Source organism: Histoplasma capsulatum (assembly GCF_000150115.1).
Source record: "Histoplasma capsulatum G186AR genomic scaffold supercont2.8, whole genome shotgun sequence".
NCBI lineage: Eukaryota > Fungi > Ascomycota > Eurotiomycetes > Onygenales > Ajellomycetaceae > Histoplasma > Histoplasma capsulatum.
The window spans coordinates 545,589-572,019 of NW_025544808.1; the positions used below are offsets into that span (position 1 = coordinate 545,589).

Here is a 26,431-nt window from a genome sequence, read left to right on the forward strand (position 1 = left end):
GATAGCCTTGATATCCTCCACCAGAAGTAACAACTTACGTTCCAAAATCCACCATCCCAAACGCACACGAAGAACGTGGGCAATGCGCCTCTGCGCTGCGTAAACAACAGACAAAGTTTCAATGAACAGTCGTCCGTCCCCGTTTTTCCAACTTGGTCTAACCCAACCCAACCAAAACACAATGCACAACCCCACAGCCCTTTTATTTGACCCAGCGACCACAATCAACTTGGCCTAATTCAATATCCTCGACAGTGGAGCGGGGTGTTCGCAGAGGCGTTTGTCGTAGTTCGCGACGTGTAGGTGGTGGACCAATTATTCGTGATTCTCCGCAAGAAGCCTGCGAAGCCAGCGGAGGAGCAGATACGTATAGTGTTCGGATGGAGATAGGTAGCCGAATAAACCCGCGACGTAATTGATATCTACGAATCTCTGGTTTTGTTTGGTGTTAGCAAAAGGATATGCCGCTACGCGGTTGGGTCTAGCATAACGAATTGAGAGGCCAAATAACTCGGACAGCAGGGACACGACACATCTAAAGCTCGAGAGGAAAATTGCAATGAAAGATTTTAAATAGAAGGAAAACAACCGAGTGAAAAGAAGAAGGTATGAATTTCGCTTCAATTCCAAAAATATATATTTATCTTGCGTCGAGAAATCCTGGTTTTCAAATGCCAAGTTGCACGGCGCCAGCGAGATGGGGTTGATATCTCGCCAGTCTGGCCGGCTCCGACACTACACCTCGGCCGAGTTACACTCCAGACGAAACGTTATCCATGTTTGGTAGTATAAATTGGGTATAGCTAAAATTTCCCCTTATAATCCTACCATGTCACAGAAGACACTTGGACTCTCCTCAGTTTTGCGTTTGTTGCGCCTGTATTCAACTATCAAACATCGAGCGAGTTAGTTGAAAATGACTTGGCGTGGTTGCCACAGCAACAGAGCATTTGAGATATCCAGAGGTGCGCCAGCAATGGGTCAGGAACCGGAACGGAACCAGACTATGGAGAACTCAAACGGACATTGATCCGTATTTTGTTGAATTATGAAGGAACAGTAAATGACGAGAAGCCTACTTCCATTGCGATACAAAAATTGGAGTGTTAATCACCCGCCGGCTTTCGCTGAGCGACAACACTGCGGTACTGCGGAAGTGGAAGTATAAAATCGACAAAAACCCCCCTTGCTTGCCTTTAGCATTCTATGATTGAGTATAGGCATCTAAACCTTAAATCGGGTAGGCTGACAAGGCGTAAACTAGATTAAAAGTCTTCCATGGGAATGAACATGGTTGAATGAAACAACGGAAGCAAGTGCATAGGCACTGTGCCTCCCTAGAAAATCGTGTCTATTGAGTGTAGGACAAGTGAAATCCTTCTCTCAGTTATTAAAAGCGGGACGCGAATGACACACTATAAAAGTTTAATGTTTTTCTTTGAACGTATAAAGAATAAAACATGCAAGGAACTAATAATCGAGCGAAAGCAGTTGTAGGAGAGGGGATCAAACCAAAACAACAACCAAAACTCGAAGACTAAAAAAAGGAAATTCTGCGCGCGCACACACCATCCAACAAATCAAAAATGATCGCAATTACAGGCAGGATGTAGAAATCGGGTAGGTAATGCAGTTTATGTAAAACGGGGAAGAGAACAAGAGTCTCGGGACAGAAAACCACCAAAATGGACAGTCATCATACAAATAATAGTGACAAAAACAGGAAATGGTATTGTCAATAGAAAAAAAGATAGCTTCCAACATCATTAGACAGAATAGAAAAAAAATTAAAAGTAAAATATGAAACGTGCATAAAGTAGAAGATGAATTAAGAAATAAACAGTTGGGGGCCAGCAAATGCATCTAGAAAAAGAAACATAGCAACAGAGATGGTCGTAGGCAGCGGGAAAAGCGGGACCTTTTCCATCACCAGTAACGAATGTTCGGTTACTGCTGATTTGCGATGGTTCTTTCCGTTTCGTTTTATCATTATTATAATTGCCCCATGACCACGCAGAGGGCGAAGCCTTCATATTCAGCGTCATTGCGTTAAGCGTGGTCGTTAAAAGCATGATACGAGAAATGCGCGTGTTTTCGACGTCAAATAGGCCACATGGCTAGGTTGATCTTCAGGATAACATCCAATGCCCATGTGTTTCAAAGCACCTTATTATCGGGTCAGTATGAGAGCACCGTTTCCATTTTCGGGATCGGAATTTGGCGAGGAGAATCAAAATCTGAAGTCTTTGCGGCCGAGCCTGTTGAACTCCTGAGTGGTCATACACACCACCATTCACACCTCTAAATGCATCGCCATGAAAAACATGATATGAATTGAACAAGAATATGGGCGACGCAGCACCCGGTCCGCATCTTCCAATGAGATGTCCGAGGGCAAACAACGCTGTCTTTTAAACACAACTGACCAAAACTGATCAACTCCATTTCCCACGCAACAGCATAATCCCATGATATTCATGCTATGAGATTTTCCCGTTATGGTCACTCCATTAAGCATCAACTACTAATGATCTGCCTCGCACCCTCTTTACCAAGCACACCAGTTTCCGTCGGCTTAGGGCTGCGGTCACGACCCTTCTTGCGACTGAGAAACGAAAGCATTCCACTATTGGATCCAGATGCATTCCGGGCTTTATTTTCTCCATCATATCCATCCGGCAATGCTGAGCTGTGGTCTGCAAGGTTACTCCAGCTTCCTGTCTCCTCCAGTACCATTTGTACGCCGCCTCCTTTGCTCATGTTGCGAGTAGCGCCACGCGGGCGTTGAGGCCCGGGAGGTGGTGGTGGACGGTACGGTTGGGAATGTGGAAGAGTTGTGGGGGCAGGCTGTGACTGTCGGTGAGGAGAACCAGGTCGTTCTCCACTCTGATGTCTACTCGTTTCGTATGGGTAGCGATCGGTTTCGGAAAGGGAAGGAGGAGTGTTGGAAGCGTTTGAATGACTGAGAGACCTTTCTGTGTGCAGTGAAGGCGAGCCATTTACTGAGCGGGGCTGGGAAGGATGTCGTGTGTGTGACCGGCTAGTAGTGGTGGGAAGGCAGTCCTCGGGGTTACTGAGGGTAAAATGAGTTCAAGCCAGGCAATATAGGGAAATGGGGAAAGGTGGGAAATCTTACCTAGACGCGGCTATTGCAGCTGCGGCGGTGCTATTGGGGTTGTTAATAAGTTAAGCCAATCGCCAAGAGTGAGAATGACATACCCTTGATATGAGACGGTTGTGTAGTCGAAAGGTTCAAACATGGTCTCAATAACTCGATGCAGTTCGTCTTCTCGTATCTCCTTCGCTGTAGCATCGTCCTTCAACTCGGCTCTTGGTTTCTGTCGACGAGCTCGTGCTTCTAATGGTGCTTCTTCTAGGAGTAATTCTTCAAGGTCATATGTCGCATCAAAATTCGTCTTGTCACTAGAGGGTACGAATATGGGGCGAATCTCTTTGCGTTCCAAGGCGGCAAAATCAATGTCCTCAAAGAAAGGGTGGTTCTCAAAAGTCGCAAATCCGGCCGTGCCAATTCGTTTTGACCGATCTCTTTCGATAAGAGATGCCATCGCGCGTAAACAGAGCACGCTGACTGCGGGATTCGTAACGTAGTATTTTGGTTGCGCTCGCCGAATATTTTCCGATAATGCGTCATGGTTTCGTCCGTCGAATGGGCGCTGGCAACCCGTTAGTCAAGCGTAACCCGGTACTAGATATCAAACGATCATCTAACCTTATTGTAAATGCATTCGTAAAAGGTGACACCCAGAGACCACCAGTCGACTTCATTCAGATATCCGGTCCCATCGAAAATTTCTGGTGCCAGGTATGCTAGCGTGCCCGATTTGCTGGTAAGCTGTTTTGATGGTTTAAAGTCCGAAGCGACATTCTAACTGACTATTAGATCTAACTCCGGGTTTCTGCGGCGCACGAATACTACTCACAAAATCCGCCAAATGAACATGGCCTTCAGAATCCAGCAGAACGTTATCCGGTTTGAGATCTCGGTGGATTATGCCTTGAGAATGTATGTACCTCAGGGCGCACGCCAACTCAGCGACCCAAAATCGCACAGCATCTTCCGTGAAAGCTTTCCTAGATATATGAAATCGTAAATCGCCGCCATTCATTAGGTCTACCACAATGTATCTGTATAATTATTAGAATATATTTTCGCTAGGCAACGGTGGCATAGTCGATAGAATTGGACGACCCACATGTACTCAATATCCTGGAATGAATATCTCAAGTTGCAAAGGAAGGGATGGTTCAAATGCTCCAGCATTCGTCTCTCTCGTATGATATTTCGAACGCTCTCGGATCGGACAACTGAGAGAGGATGTCAGAATACATATCAGCGTTGCAAACAGGTCGGGTATTGGAAACACTCAAAGGCGCTCATTTGCAGAGAGAAAGAAACATACCTTCATCTTTCCGGATGTATTTCAGAGCGAACGTCAAACCAGTATCCTTGCGTTCAACAATCCGTACTTTCCCAAACGCACCCTTTCCCACGACACGCAGCAGACGGAAGTGGTTCAGGTTGACTGAATAGCGGTGTCAATAAGTGGGTTCCTCTTCAAATGCACCAAACCGAGGTGGTTGAATAGAGAATGAACAGTGGGTGGGGCAAACGAACCTGCATCGGAAGAGGACGCCTGCTTGCCCTGTGAATTACCCATTGTGTCCCCGACAACTGCCTAAGTTTTAATATCCAAATTGAAGCTTATTGTTGATCCTGCATTGCTAGGGGTAACGGAAATTCTAGCGTTTGAATGGGTGACGCAGATTTGGCGAATGGAAGAGCAAAATTCCCATTAACTGGGAAGGAAGAGCTGGAGGATATCACAGAATGAGCAAGTGAACACAAGAAACTACTACAAGGGCATTTGCTTGCTGTTAGTAGAATGAAACGGGCAATCCATGGACGATTAGGGCGTGTCCATTCACGGAAAACGGTATACTCAAGAAGAGAAACTGAATGCGCTCCGTTGGAGACGTCAGGGGCGCACTCCCGTCAGGAGCAAGACCCTGTTTATTCAACCACGGGGCATAAAACAAAAATAGGGAACTCGAGAAAAAGAAAGATCGCAAAGGGCAATAGCTCAAGTTGTTCTCCTCCGCTGTGCAGAATATGGGGAGTGCGGGAAGGGGAGAATGATGCAAGTGCAAAAGTCCAGGTTCAGAGAGGGCGACAAAGTCTTGGAGCAAGGAGATGTGGGATGTGCTGACCTGCGGCCACGAAGGCAAGGAACGAGAAGCCAAGGAACCGGCTCTCTTTAGAATCTGAGGTTAGGGGCGGTCCAGGGTTCTTTGGCTTGTCAATTGAGCTCGATTGACTTGACTAAACCCTGGCAACAGCGGATGGGGGTTCAAGGAAGAGAAGATGAAGGACACAAGCCCACACAGCTCTCTCTGACCAGAAAGATGTGGGATACACCACGACAGAAAGCAAGGAGTTGGCTGGCAGAAGAAGGATGGTGTTCTCGAAGCCAGCGGAAGAAGGTTAATAAAGAGGATGGCGATGGAGGTGAAGATATGCTGAAGAACACCGCTAGTAATCCAGAGTAAGAAACAGACCCTCTTGTTCAGCCATATTTTTTCGGATTTTATTTCACTCAGTAGCCATCAATCTGGAAAAAGGAAATTTAAAATTATACATTAAAAGTGGATTGACTGGATACCTGCATGTGTCGCCATGCATGATTATTTTATTTTTTAAAAAATGTTTTATTTTATTTTTGGGGGGCTTCCCAAACCCAAAAATTTGCATGCTTGCGGGGGTTGGATGTATCTATGGTATCTATCGTACCGACTTGTACGGAACCGTATCCTGGCATTCTCCGCTCCCATTCCGCTCTGTTTTCGGTTTCCCGCTGTATCAGCCGCCCCTGCTGCTGCTTTATCGCTCCCATTGTCCGTCATCATCGTCACCATCGTCATCATCACAACCACCACTACCATCGCACCACCATCGCGTCTCCTTACAATATCTCGTCCTCGTGTGAAAATGCATCGTGGGCACACCTTGACGCATCTGGGCTGCCAGAACCGAAAACGCCCGCTCCCAATCAAGCCTGCAGCAAACTTGCATGGCATCGTTCCTCGTGGGCGCCACGTTTTGAACTGCTAAGGCCAGCCCCAGCCCGAATTGCTTCAAGCCACGGGTAGCCCAATCATCGCCTCTGCTTCCGTGCTAGAACTGCCCCAATTGCTGAAACCGGCCAATTAGCCCGTATCGAGGTACTGACCCCCGCCTATCAATCGGACTCAAAGCACGCTTGGGCCTCCCGAACTCCGGGTTACGCCAGCCAAAAATCGAGAGGATAGAAGAAAAGAATTGGAAAATCCTTCCAGAGAAAGAAAGAAAAGGTTGTGGCAACGGTTTGGCTTGATGATTCTGGCTATCGAAGCCAGAGCGAAAAGGTAAGAAAATTTGAGGAGAATCTCGGCTCCTTGGAGAAAACTCTATTTGTTCGGCATTTTCACATTCAGCCCAAGATTCCTCAAAATACACTAAGAAAGCACCCGCTAATCCAACAAGAGCCCATCGTTAGCGAGGATGGCTCCTAGCATACCAACATTCTTTGATGCGCCAGTGATCCTGATGTGCTCCATACTTGGTTGTCTGGCCCCATTCTGTGCAGAGTCTGATGGTAGCCGGCCAAAACTGTCGACAGGATCCATAACTTCGAGAAGCAGCTCGATTTCGAAAACCTCTTAATATTAAGAGTGAAACCAGCCAGTCCTGACTGTTGAGTGATAAATTATACGTCACATTCAACCAACCCCATGTCAAGCTTTCGTTTTGCCTCGTTTCTTCTTGTCTTGATCGGCAAGGCTAACTTTATCCGCGCATACAGCCAACCCCAAACAAAACTCTTATGATTGGCATGGCGGTGTGTGCCAAGGAAATTTTCATAAGGGGAACTGAAGATTTTGTTTCAAGAATCAGGCACACCTGTGTCCTCGGAGACGGTTGAGGGTCTTCGCAAAAATGCTTGAATATTTCCATCCAACTGTACTTATATTTACAACATCTAATAGGACCCCTAGAGTGATGTTTTCAAGTTTATTACATTCTCACTGCAGCAGCCCAACACTGCTCCACTCGGACCCAGATGATGGAGCTTTGCATCCCAGTCCAAGGGAGGTCTTGACCTAGCCTGTCACAAAACTTACTAGCGCCGAAGGCTCATGATCCAAGTTTGGCCGACTCACCGGTTTTTCAAGGACGGAACCTTTGGCCGGTGAACACGACGAATCAACCATGATCCCAAAAGGAAACTCCAGGTAGGGCCAATTCGTCGAGGATTGGAGGTTAATCTTGAAAAAGTTTTGCTGTCTGTCGTCTCTGAGCAGCTGGGAGCGGACGTCACTTGGAGCGGCCGAATGACATTTATGGCTGAAGCCAGTGGAGGCAACGCCTGTTCCATGAGGGATTTTTATTCCGGTGATTTTTAAGAAACTTGCTTGAACCCAGCTTCTCAGGCAAACAAACACTACCGATTGAGATAATCAGGAGATATGCATGACAAGAGAAGTCCACGTTGGATCAAACACGGATACCTAAAATGGGTTTTTATGTCACCGTCACGAAAAGCGGAAGGGAAAAAGAATACCAGAACTAGCCAGGTACCACCACAAGCGGCAAGGCTTTGTTCCCAAAGCTCAGCTGTGTCATGCACGCTCAACCATGGAAAGGGAAGGGCGAACCAAAAAGGAACAAACGACAGAAACACAACACGTGTGTGTAGTGCCATGCTACATTTTTGCTTATCTTTCCAGCCTGGTTTTCAACAAAAATTGCCTTTGACAGTTTGGTTTGCCAGCTCCTTGACCCGATTGAGGGTCCTAAGCTCCAAGCCACCACGTGGGAATTCCTTCTTGGAAGATTTTCGTTTCTGTCGCTTTCCGTTACACCAGGGCTTGAGATAGGGGACATCTGTTTTTATTTTGGTCACTCCCCTTGTTCCTTCCTGGGTTGGCTTCCTATTTCACGGTGCTCATGATTGACTCCTTCAAAAATCTTTCAACATGTTTTCGTTGTAGAGGTGTTTGTCCATTGTCCAAGTTCACATTTGTCAGCAAGACAACTCGAACCGGCCCGTGAACGTCATGGAAGGATCCTAGCTATTATTATTCCTGTGGGATTTCCATAGAGACGTTCGAAAGGCAGACATCTCTTTCGCGAGAATCCATGCAAATATCTGCAACTCACTCCGACGATTTAAACGCAACATCGCCTGTGTAGGTAACATACAAGCAGCCCGAACGCAGGGGCAGAAAATTGTGTCTTGACTGTTCCTGATCCCTAGTAACACCAGGTCCTGTATCATTGCTTCATTATGTTACCCAGCCAGCCAGCTCTAGTACCCACCATTGGATCTCGAGTCCCAAAATACCCCACACCAATACAGTAACTCAATCCATTGGGTTCATGGACACGTGCCATCCCCAAGCACCACCAACCGTGAACCTCAGGCAGATAACCTGTGCCTATATTGCATGGGATACCTAATTCCATGTAGTCGACAGCACTCTCTCTAATGAAGAACACATAAGTTGTTTTCCTTTAAGGTACGGTGAACAAGGACGCAAACAGTTGGAAATAGAAGGAATTTTTAGAATCTAGAACCAGCGGGCCTCTCTACCATTCCTTGAGCGGATGCTAGGTAGGTAGACTGTTAGCCCTCTTGCAATCATAAAAACATGACCACCAACACCGCGTGTGTGCACGCGACAGGCACCCTTGCCACTACGCTGTGACACCTACCTTGTTGGCTGAAGAGAGTCCGTTTCAGTTTAGTGGCACAGGTACAAGGTAACAAGCGGTACGGGATACAGACAAGACCCATGTGTGAGGGAGGACGGAGATTGGGAAGTTTGCGGGAGTTTTTTTTTTTTTTTTTTTTTTTTTTCCATTTGTTTGTAACATGACATGACTACCATTATCCCCCTATTTATGTATTGCGGCGAACTTTGAATAGGATATATGTAGGTAATGGTAGATGCACGTACGCTCTTTATGCAAATATTATATTATTATTGAAGAGCTGCCCAGAGCTCCAAAGAAACGGGAGCGGGATTATATAAAGCTATCTTTAAATCTCACTCAGGGGTCGTTACATATTCTGCGGTGCAATGATCATCATCAGAGGTGTGGCGGAAAGCAAATAATCATAATATACGCCCTGTCAATTCAAATTTCATATCTCAATCATCACGTCGTAAGTAACAATAAGAATAATAAATAAATAACCACTTAGACATTGCCCCTCTGTGACACATACTCGATCAAGTAATATATATATTTTTTTAAATTTATCCCTCCGCCGCCATGTGGGCCGCACACCTGTGCGACATGAGCGGAAATTGTTGGTTATATGCAGGCAAGGGATGGGAAACTGCAGAGTTGGACAAAAAAAGTGGGGGAATAGTCTAAATTCTAGAAAAATTCGAAGCTCAAAATAAGAAAAATAAAAAGAAAAAAAATTACCGCTGTTTGAAGTCTCTATTGGGCTTCGCTCCCCTACTCAACAAGCCATATCTAAAAAACCATAACCAATGCAAATCGCACTGGTTGTCACGAACATGAGTAATGGAGAGGAAAGAGATCTCCCGAAATATTACCGGCTCCTCCAAGATGCAAACTCACGGAGATTTTGGTATCTAACTACCCTCACCACCTCCGTCCATAAACAGAGCTCTCAGGCGTGGGCCGCCGACTCCCAATCTTACTCTGCATAACCGGTGGCGTCGCTCTTCGACCTTGCTGAGATGTGGACATACCATAATCCTGCCGGTCGTCGTCATCTCTCGAATCCAGCAATCTCGTCCTTCCCGTAAGATCCAGCTTATCCTCATCGCCATTGTATATCATGCTAGCTTCATGACTGAAGAGTGCCATCATGTCCTTCATGGTGAGTTTGGCCGCGGAGGCTTTGCCCTCAATCGTAGCGTTGGCGAGTTCGCGTTTGCGCTCTTGAAGGTCGACGATACGCTCTTCTACGGTGTTCTTTATTGTCAGTTTGTATATCTTCACGTCGACGGTTTGGTTAAGGCGATGGACACGGTCAATGGCTTGTTCTTCGACGAACTGTGGCGTTTGATTACATGTTAGCTCGGATTTTTGACTTTGAAATTTCGAATAGAAAATAGTTTGAGAGGATGCGGAGGAATGCCATACCGGATTCCAGAATGGTTCCAAAATGACAACTCTGCTCGCAGCGGTTAGATTCAATCCGAGGGAACCAGCACGTAAACTGCAGAGAAGGACCCTAGTCTTCGGAGAATTGCGTAGTTTATCAAGACTGATTTCTCGCAAGTCGTTTCTCATCGCACCATCATAGCGTACATAACCAATATGTGAATCCTTCAAGAAAGGTTCGATTTTGTTTAGCATGGAGGTGAAGAAAGAGAAAACGATGAATTTGTAGTCGCCAGACTCTGCTTTTAGGATCTTCATAAGATATCTAATCTTTGTCGAAGCAAGATGCTCTGGAGTTTCTGGATCATCATCACCTTCATCGTCATCAGTCTTGTCCTCATCCTCGTCGGAATCGAGGTTGATAACTTCTGTTGCCTTGCCTGACCGCTTCCTGGTCCCATCGCCCTCATCTTCGTCAGTTTCGGAATCGTCAGAACCTAGCCAATCTCCGCCACCTTCAGCGTCTTCGTCATCAGTCCCACCAGCCTCCCCAAGATTTTCAACTCGTTGATGAGCTGGAACAAGCCATTCTCCGTCATCATCCTCATCGTCGCTATCGACAATAAGCCGCTGTTTCTGCAATCGAGCTCGACGGGCGTCGGAAATACCAGTGGATGAATTTTGATACGTGGATTTTTCTTGTTTCCTTTTCGCTTTTCGCTTTTCATCCTTCGTCCTTTTCTTCGCTTTCTTATCGCCTTTCTTGCGGGGGCTAACGACTTGCGTCTGTAGGTCAGCCTCGCATTCCGCGCATCTGCTAGCATCACTAATAGCTTCCTTAGAACTCAGCTCTGCCTGGCAAACGTCACATAGTTTAGTCACAACGCTTAGCCCACCCATAAGGCTAGCGATGTTATCGACATCTTCCTCCCCTTTAGGTGTTTTAGGCTGGCTGTTGCCTCCAAAATTATTCATCAATACATCTTTGTCCTGAGCAAGGTCACTCTTCACAAGATCGGGATGGTTGCAAGCCTGGCGGAGACGAAGCAGGAGAACCAGGGCACTTGCATAGTTTATATTGTCATCGCCAATCATTCGTTCCAGGGTCTTATCAGTCCGCTGTTCTAGACGTTTGTAAAACGCTCGTTCCGCAGGGGTAAAATCCGCTTCGATTTTCAGCACCTCGCGATTGGTGATTCTAAATCCGGGTGACGATTCCTTGTTTTCTCCTTTGTTACCAGCGTTCCCCTGACCCAATGCACCATCCAACTTCAAGACATCTTTCGTTCGACGCTTCATAAAGGCTTTAAGGTAGACTTGTAATCTTCGGATAGCTAAGCCGCCCCTCCCATTGTTTAGTGGTTTGGTAATCTGTTCCCGCCATGCAGCTAGATCGTTGTATGGTTTTATGCGAAGGAAATTGATCAAGCTCTGTAGCTCATCGAGATTATTCTGCATCGGCGTACCAGTGAGACACCACCTATATTCAGACTTCAGTGCGCAGGCAGCCTGGGTTGCTTTAGCATTGCGATTTTTGATGGTGTGGGCTTCATCAAGAATGATTCTGTACCAATGGTTGGCGAAACATCCTGTGGGTTTCTTTTCGGAGGCTGCATGCTCAGAACTAAGGGTGCCATAAGTAGTAATCACAACATCGAATTGAGATAGGGTATCTGCATGTTTGGTTCGCTGTGTTCCATGGTATATGCAGACACGCAGCCGGTGCGAAGCTTCAACCTTGCTTCCGATTTCAGATTCCCATTGTTTAATGAGAGCAAGAGGTGCAACCACAAGAGTCCCTTTCCCAACTTCAGGCGGTATATCCTTTTGCTTTTTTCCTTTGTCCTCAGCAGCCGTTTCCTTTTCTTTTGTGTGACGGGGGTTCGTAAGCATCAGTGCAATTGTCTGAATAGTTTTGCCCAGGCCCATATCGTCAGCCAGAATTCCACCTTTAGGAATAACACCTCGTGTCTTTTTCACCCCAGACTCCTTGTCTCTCATCCATTCAACGCCTTCCCGTTGATGAGGAAGGAGTTTGATCTTCAATCCCTCAACGGTGCCATCATCTTCTTCCTCCTCCTCCTCTTCTTCCTCCTCATCTCCAGCGTCCCCACCAACATCAACTTTCTGAAGCTTGCTAGCCAACTCATTGACCTCGTCCTCTATTTTCTTTCGACGCTGTCTCGTCCGAGGTTTATCATCATCATCCTCAAAAGCGCCCTCCAACAAAGCCTTGATATTCTCCGTTGCCTTCGCTGCATCAACATAGCTATACGTGTCCATAGTGCCCAAAAATTCTTCTTCATGATGTTGGCCGTTTATTGCTGTGCCAGTAAGGTCGATGAAATTCTGCAGGTTGCTTGAGGCTTTTGACATCTTTGGCTTTGTTTGAGAAGCGAATAATGGGATGGGAGCCGGCTGCGTCGTTCTGTTGATATTTGACGGCCTAACTATCTTGTATGCGCTGTCGTTGTCTAATAGCCCCGGTCTAAAATTGTTATAGCCGGATGGCTTTACAGGTTGCAAGGGGTCGAACCCTGTATATTCCTGACCCAGGAAAGACGCACTGCTTCCATTCTTTAGAGCAGCGGTTGGCGGTTGATGATGTTCTGGGCGTGGTTTGTTGGCCTTTGGAATGATGAACGGGTTGCCCTTGCTCTGATGCAATGGGCCTAGAGAAGCTGGTTGCCCAAATCCTGGTTGTGAGGATTGTCTATTCTGGGATTTGTCATTCTTCCCTGTTGGAGGCTGGGAGGTCTGCGGAGGCTCTCGTTCCTTCACCATTGTACCAGATTCCTAAATCCCAGATCCTACTTGCGCTTGGATCTTCTGGCGATAAGGGCCCATCAATTCTCACTTATCCCGCCAATATTCTATGTTGGCTGTAAAGTAATACCCTTCAACAAAATGAATCCAAACGGGTTTGATCGGTCGCTTGGGTTGTATTGGAAAATATTTTCCTGGAACCAGACAAAAAGGTCTATTAGTCTCTTATATTCATCGAAGATAAGCAAGCGCATATCTCCCTTGAGTCTGCGATTCGCTAGTGGAAAATGTCTATCCGGAGGACCCACCTGAAAAGCAGAGTAGGAACTGACAACAAACCCTACTTGTCAAGCGTTTTCCGTAACAATCACAAATTCCCAATGACAAACGACTTTCAATCCGTAAGTAGAATAAATAATGGAAGATCGAGGAAAACAGGTGCACGTTGACATCGTAGGTGTGTCGTCTCGCATCCCCTTAGTGTATGAGGTCAGTGTTTTTCCTGCTAAAGTTGGATGGCATGGCAACCAAGGGGCTTAGTCATATGCCAAGCCGGGGCCCTTCGAGCTGTACTCAATCCGGACCAATCAAATTGCAGGTAGATGGTGGAACTCCCAGCGGAAATATTGGCAATCTTCTGTGCTAGGGTGGATATTTCCCTCTAGAACGTTGAAGAATAATAGACTGCAGCTCGTGGCCACCAATTGTTGAGCGCCCCAGATTTACTTTTCCTTTCCTTTTGTTCTAAATGATTAGCACATTGCTTCGATGGCTGCTCGCCATATGCCAACGCATAGAAAAGAACCCACTACAATCCCTATCGAATGTATATATCCCTCTAATTCGCCAAAATGCAAAGCTCGGAGGCTAAATATCCGTCCCGGAGAATAAAATGAACAATAATAACAGCACCTACCCCTGCCCATTCATTTTAACTTCATGCATTAAACATCCCCAATAACATCCCTCAAAAGCTCCGGCACAACTACGCTTGCATCCCCCTGGAAAAACCAGTCCCCAGGCAACATCCCCCCTGGAGGTATGTCCTCGATATCCATATTAACAACCGCCACACGTGCCCCCTTATCCCGTGCGTCCTCCACATACCCTGCGGCAGGGAAAACCTGCGCCGTGGTTCCGATGACAAGGATAAGATCAATCCTATCCGCATCGTCAATCCACTTCTGAACGGCATCTACTGTCTTAAGAGGGAGCGCCTCGCCAAACCATACCACACCCGGCCGGAGGATGTTTTCCTTGCATAGAGGGCATTGGGGCAGATCCGCCGACGCGACGTGCGGGATGGGTACGTTTGCGTTGGAGATATCGAGCTCTACACCCTCCTCCCCCTGTGCTGCTGCTGTTGTTCCTGCAGGTGAAGCGTGCGGCTCACTTTTCCATTGCATAGCAGCGGAGAGAGACTTAGCGGCCTCTTCACCTGTCTTGTCGTTAGCAGAGGGAACTGGTTCGGGGCCAGCTTTGGGAATACCAAGAGCTGGCACGATGGGATCGTTGTAGTCCTGCGTAGCGTAAGTGCAGAAGGGGGAGGCACACTTTACGTCGAAGAGGGAGCCATGGAGAAGGTGGAGCTGGGATTCCGGATGGCGGGCTCGCGAGGAAAGGCCTGGAGAAATTGAAATCGGGGCCAGCGTCAAAATTCACATCACTCTAACTTGGATCATATCTTGTGCGCAATGTATGCTATGTCACTTTGAAAGAAAAAAAATAACCCCTACTGGTCGTACCATCTATATTCTGGGTTAAGGTAATGAAGTGCGGGTTCTTTCTTGCCAGCTCCGCGAGGGCGAAATGCGCTCTATTCGGGTTCGCTTTCATAGCCATATGCCGTCTATAGCTGTAAAATTGCCAAACAAAGCCTGGATTCGCCTCGAAAGCCTCTGGGGTCGCGAGAGACGTCGCAGGATACGACCGCCATACGCCCCCGGCGCCGCGGAATGTTGGGAGCCCTGATGCCGCCGAGAGGCCGGCTCCAAGAAGTGCCATCACATTTTTAGAGCCTTGAAGGTACTCCGAAAAAGCTCGTCTCTCGGGCTCTGACAGAATCGAGGGACGCATCGCGGATGATGTCATGGCCTGTTGGGACTTTTACAAAGGATGTTCGAGGGGCGGAATGCGTGGTTTGGCGTGGGATACCTGCCCCGCGCCTTTTAAACAGTCAGAGCTTCCGCCAGTTAGACGTGACATATAAATTTCCTTTGCTACAACAGACTTAGTGAAGGCAGCGAATAAATAGGATATTTAACGAACGAACGCGCTAAAGCTTAAATAATTTACTTGACATAGGCGAACAACCCTTAAGGATTGATCCTCTGGGTCCACGTTATCTGGTCCCATTAACCCGCCCGATACGCTTATCCTTTATCCAGCTGGTCGCTAACGGCGAAAGCTTGAAGCCTTTGAGAATTTGGGCTTTTACACCTATTTCACATGTAAGCCATTGCAAGAATTATGTATTCTAACGCTTCGTACGATGGACGAAGAGATATTTCTATCAATTACTGTTGAAGTATATACATACTAGGATACAGCAGGCGCAAGCCTGCCAATTCATCTATATTCCACCCTTTCCATAGTTACACAAGCTTGATGTAAACTCTCATCACGATTAATTGATAAAAATGAAAAAAGAAAAGAAAATGAAAGAAAATACAATAGAATAAAATAAAATAAAAAATGAAGAATATGAAACCGACATCAATGTTGCTCTTCTTTTGGCAACCCGACCACCGCCGCGCCGTGAGCATACGCCTTATTCCTCTCATTGACCCTGTCAATAAACCCCCTGATATGCTCCGGTACCTCTTTAACCTCATTCTCCGGCGCGGGAATTGGTTCTCCCATTACCTGCCAAACAGGTACCACCCCCGTCCACACCTTGCTCGTAAGCTCTTTATTCTCGCGGTCGTACCTCTCGTCCGACACGCTGCCATCCCTAATCTTCCCACTGCCATCCACAATCCTCACACGCAGTATCGTTGTTGACGTCATCTCCACTTTATTGGGTGGTACGCGGGTATGATCGTAGCGATCCTCCACGACACCGTTGGTGACTAGCTTCATGGCCCAGTGCTTTTCTGCCTCGTCCGTCACAACCGTCGCGTACCCATGCAGTATGGCCGAACGATAGTTGTAGCTGTGCGAGTTCGGGGTGAGGGAAAGGATGAAGCCGTCGACGTGGGCGGCGGAGATGGAGACCGGCAGCCCCTGGCTCTGGGCTTCGCCTTCGCCTTCGCCGTTGGTAACTCGAGCAAGGTTCATGATTCGTGAACTGACATACCCATGTAGATAGCAGTCTAGGGGCTCATTTATGTCCGCGGACGGATACTCGAATGAGCCCATCTGGCCAATCATGGGGAGAATCGCGGGGAACGGATCATCAGGGCCTGCAGGGAAGGAGACGTGCAGGACGGCGCACTCATTGACGATGGAGTGAATTTTCCCCAGCTCGTAGGTTCCTGTGTTTGCCGTATTAACCAATAGCCATTGGGGCGTAAAAGGGTATTTATAGGTACATTTAGGAGCTATATGGAGGGAGACCTACCCCGGTGTTTGTACCGGTTCAGGGTGCTTCTGGGGTACTTTGGGTAAACTAGTGACTTCCCCATTGTCTCGATTGATCAATCGCACAGGTTCCTTAGTGCGGCAGTGTTGCTCGCGATGTGGTATAAGATGTCCAAGTACGCATATGAAAAGATGAGAGTTGGAAGGATAAACCTTCTCACGGGGAAGGGTTATCGGCGGCTGAAAGACCTATCAAAGCTCATGCGGATACATAGTAAGATGGAAATGAATCACAGAAAAACCAGGAACGGAGGAAAACCAAGGAGAATCCCTTCTTAAATGTGTATGCTCATATGTATTTCACTCGCCCGAACACATTCTTCAGGTCGGAGGGGTGAGTATGTAAGTCCGGGATGCGATTCGATAACTGTCACCGGTGATATCCCCACCATTAACTATGCCACTTACTACTAGTACCTAGGCATGCCGTATTGCAAACTGTTGATCCTCTCGGCCGGGCCAGAATAGTAGAACGCGATGGCCTGAAGCCTTAGCTGCGCCCTCCCGCTACTAGTGGTCATTGCCAGTCCAACCTCGATGGGACAACTACAAGGACGAAGTTTCGAGTGCGCGAGAGATCGGTTTTCGGCCTGCACAGCCTATCAGAGTCGTATTCGGCGGTATGTCGAGAGCCAATTTCTAAGCACGGAAAATAACTAAGTTAGTTAGCGGGAGGATGCAGCATGATTCAGAGGTGGAAGGCATTGCTCATTGAGAACCACCAACTCACCTGTGTTGATGCTGTTTTTATGATTTACCTACTAGTACTGACACAGTAATGGGCTAAAATGATACTGTCAACCCAAAGTCATCAAGACGGCAAGAGATGGTTGCCTTAAAGGCGCGCTCTCTATCCCCGCTCCCGCTTTCCTTGGTTGTCCGGCGGTGCTGGGTTCGATTGCAAGTGCCTCTGCTCCGCCGATGGACTTTTAGTATGGCCAAGGTTCAAGCAATTGAAGAAGAGACTCTCCCATTCTACCATCAAAAGCATTACTACCCCGTCAAAATCGGGCAGGTTTTTAATAGTCGATATCGAGTAATTGCGAAACTTGGTTATGGAGCTTACTCTACTGTTTGGCTGGCGTGGGATGAGAGGTTTGGCTTTCTGCCAATGATCCATTCAAGGTTGTCGCTGACTACCAAGCACAGTGCGAAAGAATATACCTCACTGAAGGTCTCTATACAGCTTGAAGATAATGCCCAGATCTCTCCCATACTTAATGAAGTCAGCATGCTCCAACGCTTACAGTCATTCGCCGATAAGGATCACCCTGGCCTGGACTTTACGCGCCTTTCATATGACATCTTTCAGCTTGTTAGTCGGTCTGGTTGCCATTACTGCATCGCGTCTAAACCTCAAGGAAACAGTGTTCGCACATTGCAGGAGACATTTCCGAACAGAAGGTTACCGAAACTCCTGGTGAAATCCTTAATACACCGTCTGTATTTCTCAGTGAATTGGCTCCATGCAACCTGCGGCGTTGCACATACTGGTACGCCGTGGAACGTATACTTATCGTGGTGAACTTTGGTTGGGCTGCATACTCACGACGTATTAATAGACATCTTACCCCAGAACGTGTTGATGCAAATTGAAGATGACACCAGCCTTAAAGATGTTGAGGACCAGGAGTTCCAGGACCCAAGTGTTCCAATTACCAGAAATAATGGGGATGTGACTACTATTGTCTATAGGTCTCGACCTACCATGCTAGAACTCTCCGGTCACCCTATTCTTACAGATTTCGGTCAAATGCGATTGGTTGAAGGATGTGTAAATCAGGATTGGTGGATGCCGGATCTATATCGCGCTCCAGAAGTACTATTGCAGCTCCCCTGGGGTTTCCCAGTTGATATATGGTCGATTGGTGTCATGGTAAGTAGCGCATAGTCTGGTTCAAGCGCAATGTTCACTGAGGCTCTTGGAATAGACACTGGAGCTCCTCGAGGGAAAAAACCTCTTTGATCCAATAGATCATGTCCATTGTCAGTATGTACTCCCATTGGCTTTGGCACAATACATTGGATATCTCGGACCTCCCCCACTGGATATCGTCCGGCAGAGTCCACTTTTCGAAACCTACTTTGATGCAGATGGTAAGGCCTGACTGACTTTGTTCTCCTTCCTAACATGAACCTGTTGCTCACCAAAAGGGATGATAGGGAATTGGATATCCGATCTCCCAATACCAGAGACCTCTTTAGAGAGCTTTGTCACGACGATCCCACCAGGAGAAGAGAAAGACCAATTTCTCCGCTTCATTCGAAAAATTTTGACGTGGGATCAAGAGGCGAGAGCAACCTCGAACGAAATCATACTGGACGAATGGCTTACGAGGCCAGTTGAAGCAATGCTGTAGTTCTGAGAGAATCGGGAATAGAAATCTCAGAGATGGACAAACCGAGTGCTGGCGGTTATTATAGCCCTCCCGGCCCCAGAGCCCAGAGCATTTACCACTTGTTAAGTTGGACAGCGGCAACGGTTGTTGCGGGAGAGGGTCGCTGCAGATGTACTTCTACATGGCACCTTCTTGTTGACAGATCTGGCGGGGACCGGAACTTGCCAACCCACTGGTATTGACCTTGTGTCTTTCGTTGTCATTAGTAGAAAGTGCTCATGTTAAAAGTTCAATCATTGCTCCATCGCTCATTTCACGGCCTCTTTCGGCGATGGTAAGAGTATGGAGAGTTTGTTCCAAATTTAATAAGAAATGTTGTGGTTACCATTCTTCATAAAGAAACTGACTCTACTGATGCAACTCTTGAATACAAACAAAGAGTGGATTGAAAAGTATCTAGGGACCAAGGTGAGGAATATAGGGAAATGCGGGCTGATCGCCATTCCTTTCGCCTTTTATTCCTAAACGGCGCAGCAACTCCAACGAACAGCATGGAAACATAAACACGAATCTTCAACACCCAACTAGGGTCATCAAATGTACCGGGCAGCCTGACAGATAATCTCACTTGGTACGAATACTTACCACGAATGTTCATGCTTATTGGAAGGATGTGCACAAGCGAAGGGTGATAGAATTCCAGTGCCATTCAAGAACTGCAAAATAAACCCCTGGAATGATGTCAATGATTCTCTACAACATCCACAACATCCACAACAACCCACTTAACAGTCCCTGCTGGCTCCCCTCCCAACTTCCTCATCGCCCTTCTACTCGCTGTATTTTGCAGGAAAACATCCGAAAATGCCCAACCATGATCATGGTGATCATCATCGCGCTTTCCCTTGGGTATCGCACCGATATCAGATCCAGTCCCAGATGTAAACACTCCGCCGTCGTCCCCCAATCCCAGTTTCATCACTTCCCTAGCAATCACATTCGCCAATCCGCGTCTGCGGTGTTCCTCCTCCACATGCAGACTACACAAACTCGCATCCACATTTAGGAAACACCATGCCACGGGCATTTCTTCCACGCCGCGGCCAGAGGAGCTGTTTGCCGTAGCGCCAGAACAAGAAGATATGACATTATCTACCTCACCATCGTGGTAGACTGCTACGCTAGGCATCTGTAGTAAGAGCTCCTTCGACCGCGGGATGTCAAGGCGACTTAGAACCAGGTCCAAATGTCCCTTCTGGACTCCAGCGCGACGGTTGAGATCGTGCAATCGGTATCCTGGGGGAAGACCCTTATCATCATTAGTACCATTAGTACCCGACGCACCCGCAGGCTTTTCAGGAAATGAATTGTATGTTGAGCGGTGGAAAAGGTATTTCATGCATGCCCCTGCATCAAGGGAGAGGACGCGGATTCTTGGTAAATGTGGCGGTATCTTCTCAGGCGCCGCAATCGCAGCTAGTAATAGATCGTAGATTCCTGTGTGCACGCTGCCAATTTTGAATGATGTTGGTAGATGAGGCGGGGGCCTTTTCGAAGATTTTCCCGGATATGGAGATGGGTTAGGGGGCTGGTTAGCCTCGTTGCTCTGCGATCCCAGATATGAGATATACGGCGGGATAATGTGGGTTCGAATGTACAAAAATAGAGAAAGCAGTTGAGCCAGCAGTTCTGCTGCAACAGTAGGTTCGAGAACGAGTTCGCTGAGTTGATCCAGACCCGAGAGCTGCTCCTCTGTTGCAGACCGTTCTTGGATTGATGGCAAGGAGGCCTCAGCCTCTACGCTTGAATATAGCCATATTTGAGTATCGTTGCCGACATAGACATCCACATATGCCGCGAGCCACAGCGAGGGTGCCTTCACACCCTCGGATTCTGGTGTTGAGGGAAATGTTGCAAGAATTTGTGCTGTCTTGGAGGGGTAGCTGAGGGAGTGCTGGATGCGTCTGAAGAGGGGCCCGGAATGGGGAAGATGAGTAGAGAGAAGAGGGAGTAGAGAACTCTGCGGTTTGTCTTGTTTATGAATAACTGGGATGGACATCGTACCTGATAGCTATTACGGTTGAATTTATCTATTAAGTACAGAACTTTCTCATGGCTCTACGTCTACAATCTCTGAAGAAAGAGGAAAAGTTATCTCTTAAATCCGGGACTTGACTGCGGAGTAATTTTAGCTCTGACAGCGAAATTCTCGACATCCCTACCCTCCAAGCGGCGCAGTACTCTGGACTCCTCGTAAGCTGGGAGGCCGCCTAATTTTCTGCATTTCAGTTTCGCTTTCAATCCATGTTAGTGGAGGGCATTTTTCCTCCATGATGGGCATAGGCTCTGATGAAAAAAGCCGACACATTACGCCTATGTGCTCTCCTGGTTGAAGAACATCTAAATCTCCTGAATAGTTACTGCAATGGACGGTAGCTGCCGAGAGTCTTCCCGAACTTCAAATGTGAGGGTGCTGCTCTTTGTTCAAAACAAGCACGACACGGGTGTCAAGAGGGCCCAGGACACTGGTGTTGATGAGCATACAGACTGTTAATTTGGTTGGCCATGGCGCGATTCAAAAAAGCTCAATGATCTTTATGGTCTCTCTGTATGTTTGTGCATTTGGATACAGGAGAGCCAATGCCGGTCGTTGTCGGAAAACAACGCTTCCACAGCAATTCTCCATATGGATTTCCTAGGAAAAAGCCCATTCTCATACTTCACCTCCCTGTCACAAATATTGAAAAACTCCGTGATAGCCCTTCGCACAATAAGATACCAGCCCTCTCAAATAAAATGTTTCACTTCAAGGGCCAAACTGTCAGAGCACCCATACCTCAAGCTTATCCCTCAGCATTCTCACCTATCTCCTCGAGCAAATCAAAAATCTTATACCGCAATCGATGCTCGGCCTCTTCTACAATCCAGCAACTCAGCGCGATCATGTCCTCTGTGAAGTTTCCCACATGAAGCCCATCAGGGTTGAGATCCTTCTCATCCTTTGCGCGACTTCGCGGGTTGCTGGCAAGCGCATCCACCCTTGCCGTAAAAGCTGCCACTGAAGATCCGCCGGCACCATGGTCGTCAGCAATTTGCATTGCATAAGCCTCTTCATAGATGCAAAGGACCCCAATAAATGATTTCTTCTTATTAGGAGGCTGTCCGGTTTTGATTGAGCGGTGGTAACGCGCTGAACGACGCTTTTCAAATGTTGCAATGAGGGCATGGTCGGAGGTACGGATGAGCTGATAGCAAACAATTACCATACTCATACGACAGCAATATACCATGGGTAAAAATGGCAGCACAACATCACTGCACTCCCTCTCATCGGATCCCGTGAATACTAACCTTCAAGCAATGCGACCAACACTTTACCCCTTGCATGAAGCCCGTGGCGAATTTCCGTGTACCGGACCATCTATACCTCGTCCCTCCAACCTCAAATTCGACCTTCCGCGACAGTCCCGACCGGTGCATATGCACCAGTATCACCTTACCGGAAACCGGTTGCTCATCCTCTAGCGGCTCCTTTGGCTGTTTTGATCCTCGACAAAAGAACTTGCGTACTTTCTCCTTGCGTTCATAACTCTTTGCTTTTTTGCGTCGCTCCTCATTTTGAAGCACTTCGCTAACCCCGTCTCCCAGCCAAACTTTGAAGGAGGTCCACATGGCGGTACGCTTAGCTCGTCCGATGGCGGTCGTCTCAGTGGTATATTTAGGGTTATCCCCCCGGTAAAATACCGGGACCCATTGGTGGGCGTGTTTGTGAGGGAATTTGTTGGTTACGAAGTACCGGGCAGGTTCTGTATCCGAAGGGGAAAGTAGAGCTTTGCGACCAGGGCAGAGGCGAGTGTATAGATGGAGAGATTTAGCTGGAACTTCGCTAGACGTGGTCTGCGAATTGCTCTTCGAGTGCCCTTTCGTAGGTCGAACCGGATACATCTTGAGAATTGCTGCTGTGCGACAGGCCGTAGTTGTTCATAGATGTTGGAAAATGAAGACATTTTTTATCAAAAGAGGTCTGCGAGGAATTGCCCGAAGCCCTGCCATCACGGTTTATAAACACTGGGGCCAACGATGAAGGAGCTCATGTTGCTTCATGACGTTGTTTCATTGGCTAATGACTTTGATGAAATACGAGCTCCTCTCCTGGACAACTAGAAGTTTAAACGAGTAGCATGCGCATTTTACAGTGACACGGGCCGTTGAATTATAGCCTGAAGCGCCTTGAGGGCAGTGTTTGACGCAGATCATCGATGTTAAAAAAAGGCATTATGACGCATTGAGGGCTCTCACTGTGACACAATCAGATTGCACCCCTAAGCTTGCCTGTGCCGAGCACTTCGAGCCTTGTTTGAAGATATGGGTTTCCAATTCCCTGCAGAGCACCCGGTAGTGGGGGGTGGTGGGATTTATATCAACACACAGAGCGATGCCTATTAACAAGCGAAGTCCCAACTCACTGGGGTTGCAAGACAGATATCTGCAGCATAAAGATGGGATCTTTGATTGTTGCTCAACAGCCTTGTTGCTTCCAGCGAATTCAGCTTAGGGCTGCACAGCCAATCGCCTGGCGGGTTCAGTGTTTGAAAGTTAAGCTTTTCTCAAATGTTCGAAAAGAGAGGACTTTATACGAAGGGGATGCGGTAGAGTTCCGTGAGTGGTGGCAGGGGGTTTTGCTTTGTACCCCTTACTGGCTGTGATCAACGTGCTGTTCAAAGTTGCTTGCTGTCTTCGAATTTCCTTGCTGCATCTCAGTTTAACATCTGACAGGCCCGCGTTCTAAGTTGCTGCGCAGTGGATGTATGTGTTTTAAGGTTCAATTATTGATGATGGAATATGTTGACTTGGTGACTTGACCGTGGCTGTACGATGGTAGACTCCGATTGCCAGTTTAGAAGTCTGCGAGCTGGTAACTCCCGATTCGAGACTCACCGGTCACTTTGAGGGAATGGTGTGTGTCGGAATAGCATTAAATTCCTGCGACTACAATTCCCCGTTTGCATACATGAGGTATATAAATATTTTCTCATCTATTGAACTATATAGAGGATCTTTAATAGACAGCAACATTTTTGGTATTGAAATCTTGTATTTGGAAACATATTATATCCGCGTGACAATACATTACATACAGAAATCTTTCCAAAACACATTTTGTTCATGCTTTGGCAACATCAATGATGTCGATGGTATTGCAACAGATGCAAAACTATGTCGCAGACCCTCCCTTACCTGCGCCATTCGGTCCGGTGCGCGGCCAATTCGCCGATTAACTGCAACGGCAGGGGGAGTCTTCTGAAGAGCGCATCCAGTAGACGACTGAGCCGACGATTCTACGCTTCGGTTTCCGCAGGGGAGCTCCGCTTCGGACAACCACTTCATGAAACACATCCGCATATCCTAAAGGCTGGGGAATGTATGTGAGAGATATTGTATAATTTCGAGAATTTCAAGGAGGGGTGAGGCTGACTTTGATGTATTCTTCTCTTCATAGTGACGCCAGGTATCACTGCTCTTGAATATGCCCATCGCCGGTCCACGCTTGCATCTAAGCTACCCAAGCACGCGATTGCTGTCGTCGCTGCTTCGGACATAAAATATAGATCGGGAAGCGTTTTCTACGAATACCACCAAGATCCCGATTTCTTCTACCTTACGGGTACTGAGAACTTTTCGACTATATGATCTGGCTGAGACTCTTGCTGATAGGGTAATCTAGGTTTTAACGAGCCCGGTGCGATAGCTATTATTGGTAAGTTTTCAAGTTGTATAAGTAATCTTTAGATTTGCTAATATTTATTAGGAAATGATGGTTCTGAGAATGATCACATTTTTCACCTCTATGTTCGAGAGAAGGATCCAAAAATGGAGATATGGGAGGGGCCGCGGTCAGGGGTCCAGGCTGCGATTGACGTCTTTAATGCGGATATAGTAAATCATACAATGCACATACTTTTGATTGGAACGTGCTGACCTTCAATATTTTCCTATAGAGCGGCAGTATAGACAATATCAGCAGCTCTCCTCCTTCAATCCTTTCGGATGCTTCCAGAATATATACCGATCTCAAACTTCTGGACCCATCACGACCTTCATTATCCGGTTTCTTTTCCTCTCTCCAAGCAAAAAACGTGTCTTCACACAAACTGTGGGCATTGCGCCCAGTTCTCAACGAATTGCGTATCTTCAAAAGTGAGGGAGAGATACGAAATATGCGGAAGGTGGGACAAGCTTCGGGTCGGGCTTTTACAGAGGCCATGAGAAGACAATTTGCAAAGGAGAAGGATATCCATGCGTTTTTGGAATACCAATTCAAGGCGAATGGCTGTGATGGCCTAGCTTTTATTCCTGTGATTGCTGGTGGCCAGGTAAGATTATTCCTTCCTGTATTTCGTCTATTATTTTTACGAGCTAATGATTATTTGCAGAATGCGCTAAGCATCCACTACGTTAGAAACGATGATGTGCTAAGGTATGGTGGTAATCTGGCCAAGTTAACTGAATGTGATGCTTACTATCTATTTGTTAGAAAGGGAAACATGGTCCTTGTTGATGGTGGTGGGGTACGGACACCCTGTATCCCCTATGTGACGAGATTTCTGAATTTACTGATTGCCATCTAGGAATATGGAGGCTACATAGCGGACATCACGCGCACCTGGCCCGTTAACGGCAAATTTTCTGAGCCACAAAAGGATTTGTATAATGCTATTCTGAGCGTACAACGTACTTGCATATCATTATGCCGCGAATCTGCTGGCCTTTCCCTTGACATGCTGCACCGCATTGCCGAAAAGGGGCTGCGAGAACAACTCAAGGCACTTGGGTTTGACGTGTCTGGAGATGTGAGTTCTTCCTGACAAATCTACTCCGACCATTGCTAACTGCCACCACTTCGTAGGCTATGGCAACTTTGTTCCCTCACCATTTGGGGCACTATATTGGTTTGGATGTGCATGACTGCGTGGGATATCCAAGAACTTACGAACTCGCGGAGAGGCAATGTATAACAATTGAGCCGTAAGCATTTCACAAGGGTAATATCGCACGGATGCGGAACTAACAACCTGTAGTGGTATTTACGTCCCAGACGACGAACGGTGGCCGAAGCAATTCCGAGGAATCGGAATTCGAATTGAGGATAGTGTTTGTGTAGGTGAAGATAATCCCCTTATACTGACGACGGAAGCAGTGAAAGAGGTAAGAGCCGACGGTGGAATTTTCTTTTCTGTTGCGTTATTTGCTAACTTGTGTGAAAGGTCGATGATATAGAAGCTCTGCAATAGGCACGACTGTGCCTTTTTCGCTTTTTACGAGCTTATGGTCGTCTAATGTATGTACAGTACAATACAATGGATGTAAATGTTGTATTCCATGATCTATTGCGGTTTATTTTTCAGGCTTCTGGGCCGGTGTCGGTGATGGAAGGGTAGGCGGTTCGCAAATTTTTCCAATTCATACCTCGTAGTCTCATATGAGATTTAATGCAAGTCCAGACGTACTTTATCACTGTATTCTTGTCCGAACTGTTCGATATTCAATATCCAATGCGTGGGACAAGGCGCTAGTAGGGTTAGGGTTGTGGCGGTCA

General features: G+C 47.1%; 10 protein-coding genes across 10 annotated transcripts; 2 read left to right on the forward strand and 8 right to left on the reverse strand.

Moving 5' to 3' along the window:
* Positions 1 to 2,179: 2,179 nt before the first annotated feature.
* On the reverse strand, positions 2,180 to 4,679 carry HCBG_05976 (cAMP-dependent protein kinase; the record flags this gene model as incomplete). The annotated part of the gene is made up of 8 exons (XM_045433025.1): positions 2,180 to 3,073; positions 3,137 to 3,166; positions 3,220 to 3,674; positions 3,731 to 3,886; positions 3,942 to 4,146; positions 4,215 to 4,326; positions 4,422 to 4,544; positions 4,637 to 4,679. 8 exons carry the CDS (start codon positions 4,677 to 4,679, stop codon positions 2,518 to 2,520), a joined length of 1,680 nt encoding a protein of 559 aa, XP_045286193.1.
* A 932-nt stretch (positions 4,680 to 5,611) lies between these two features.
* On the reverse strand, positions 5,612 to 6,096 carry HCBG_05977 (uncharacterized protein; the record flags this gene model as incomplete). The annotated part of the gene is made up of 2 exons (XM_045433026.1): positions 5,612 to 5,630; positions 5,810 to 6,096. 2 exons carry the CDS (start codon positions 6,094 to 6,096, stop codon positions 5,612 to 5,614), a joined length of 306 nt encoding a protein of 101 aa, XP_045286194.1.
* Positions 6,097 to 7,793: 1,697 nt separating this feature from the next.
* Positions 7,794 to 8,855, reverse strand: HCBG_05978 (uncharacterized protein; the record flags this gene model as incomplete). The annotated part of the gene is made up of 3 exons (XM_045433027.1): positions 7,794 to 7,989; positions 8,219 to 8,327; positions 8,774 to 8,855. The coding sequence occupies 3 exons, from the start codon at positions 8,853 to 8,855 to the stop codon at positions 7,794 to 7,796; spliced, it is 387 nt and encodes a 128-aa protein (XP_045286195.1).
* Positions 8,856 to 9,679: 824 nt separating this feature from the next.
* On the reverse strand, positions 9,680 to 12,931 carry HCBG_05979 (ATP-dependent helicase RIS1; the record flags this gene model as incomplete). The annotated part of the gene is made up of 1 exon (XM_045433028.1): positions 9,680 to 12,931. The coding sequence occupies one exon, from the start codon at positions 12,929 to 12,931 to the stop codon at positions 9,680 to 9,682; it is 3,252 nt and encodes a 1,083-aa protein (XP_045286196.1).
* A 926-nt stretch (positions 12,932 to 13,857) lies between these two features.
* HCBG_05980 (transcriptional regulatory protein) lies at positions 13,858 to 15,004 on the reverse strand (the record flags this gene model as incomplete). The annotated part of the gene is made up of 2 exons (XM_045433029.1): positions 13,858 to 14,537; positions 14,659 to 15,004. The coding sequence occupies 2 exons, from the start codon at positions 15,002 to 15,004 to the stop codon at positions 13,858 to 13,860; spliced, it is 1,026 nt and encodes a 341-aa protein (XP_045286197.1).
* Positions 15,005 to 15,596: 592 nt separating this feature from the next.
* HCBG_05981 (uncharacterized protein) lies at positions 15,597 to 16,927 on the reverse strand (the record flags this gene model as incomplete). Its single annotated transcript, XM_045433030.1, has 2 exons — positions 15,597 to 16,389; positions 16,476 to 16,927. The coding sequence occupies 2 exons, from the start codon at positions 16,537 to 16,539 to the stop codon at positions 15,629 to 15,631; spliced, it is 825 nt and encodes a 274-aa protein (XP_045286198.1).
* Positions 16,928 to 17,429: 502 nt separating this feature from the next.
* Positions 17,430 to 18,603, forward strand: HCBG_05982 (protein kinase; the record flags this gene model as incomplete). The annotated part of the gene is made up of 4 exons (XM_045433031.1): positions 17,430 to 17,590; positions 17,645 to 17,988; positions 18,058 to 18,371; positions 18,427 to 18,603. 4 exons carry the CDS (start codon positions 17,430 to 17,432, stop codon positions 18,601 to 18,603), a joined length of 996 nt encoding a protein of 331 aa, XP_045286199.1.
* A 973-nt stretch (positions 18,604 to 19,576) lies between these two features.
* On the reverse strand, positions 19,577 to 21,401 carry HCBG_05983 (acetyltransferase; the record flags this gene model as incomplete). Its single annotated transcript, XM_045433032.1, has 3 exons — positions 19,577 to 20,798; positions 21,057 to 21,104; positions 21,379 to 21,401. The coding sequence occupies 3 exons, from the start codon at positions 21,399 to 21,401 to the stop codon at positions 19,577 to 19,579; spliced, it is 1,293 nt and encodes a 430-aa protein (XP_045286200.1).
* Positions 21,402 to 21,677: 276 nt separating this feature from the next.
* HCBG_05984 (uncharacterized protein) lies at positions 21,678 to 22,779 on the reverse strand (the record flags this gene model as incomplete). The annotated part of the gene is made up of 2 exons (XM_045433033.1): positions 21,678 to 22,079; positions 22,186 to 22,779. The coding sequence occupies 2 exons, from the start codon at positions 22,777 to 22,779 to the stop codon at positions 21,678 to 21,680; spliced, it is 996 nt and encodes a 331-aa protein (XP_045286201.1).
* Positions 22,780 to 24,051: 1,272 nt separating this feature from the next.
* HCBG_05985 (xaa-pro dipeptidase) lies at positions 24,052 to 26,172 on the forward strand (the record flags this gene model as incomplete). Its single annotated transcript, XM_045433034.1, has 11 exons — positions 24,052 to 24,256; positions 24,335 to 24,499; positions 24,560 to 24,592; positions 24,644 to 24,771; positions 24,834 to 25,208; positions 25,269 to 25,312; positions 25,370 to 25,403; positions 25,464 to 25,685; positions 25,742 to 25,860; positions 25,914 to 26,040; positions 26,113 to 26,172. 11 exons carry the CDS (start codon positions 24,052 to 24,054, stop codon positions 26,170 to 26,172), a joined length of 1,512 nt encoding a protein of 503 aa, XP_045286202.1.
* Positions 26,173 to 26,431: the final 259 nt, after the last annotated feature.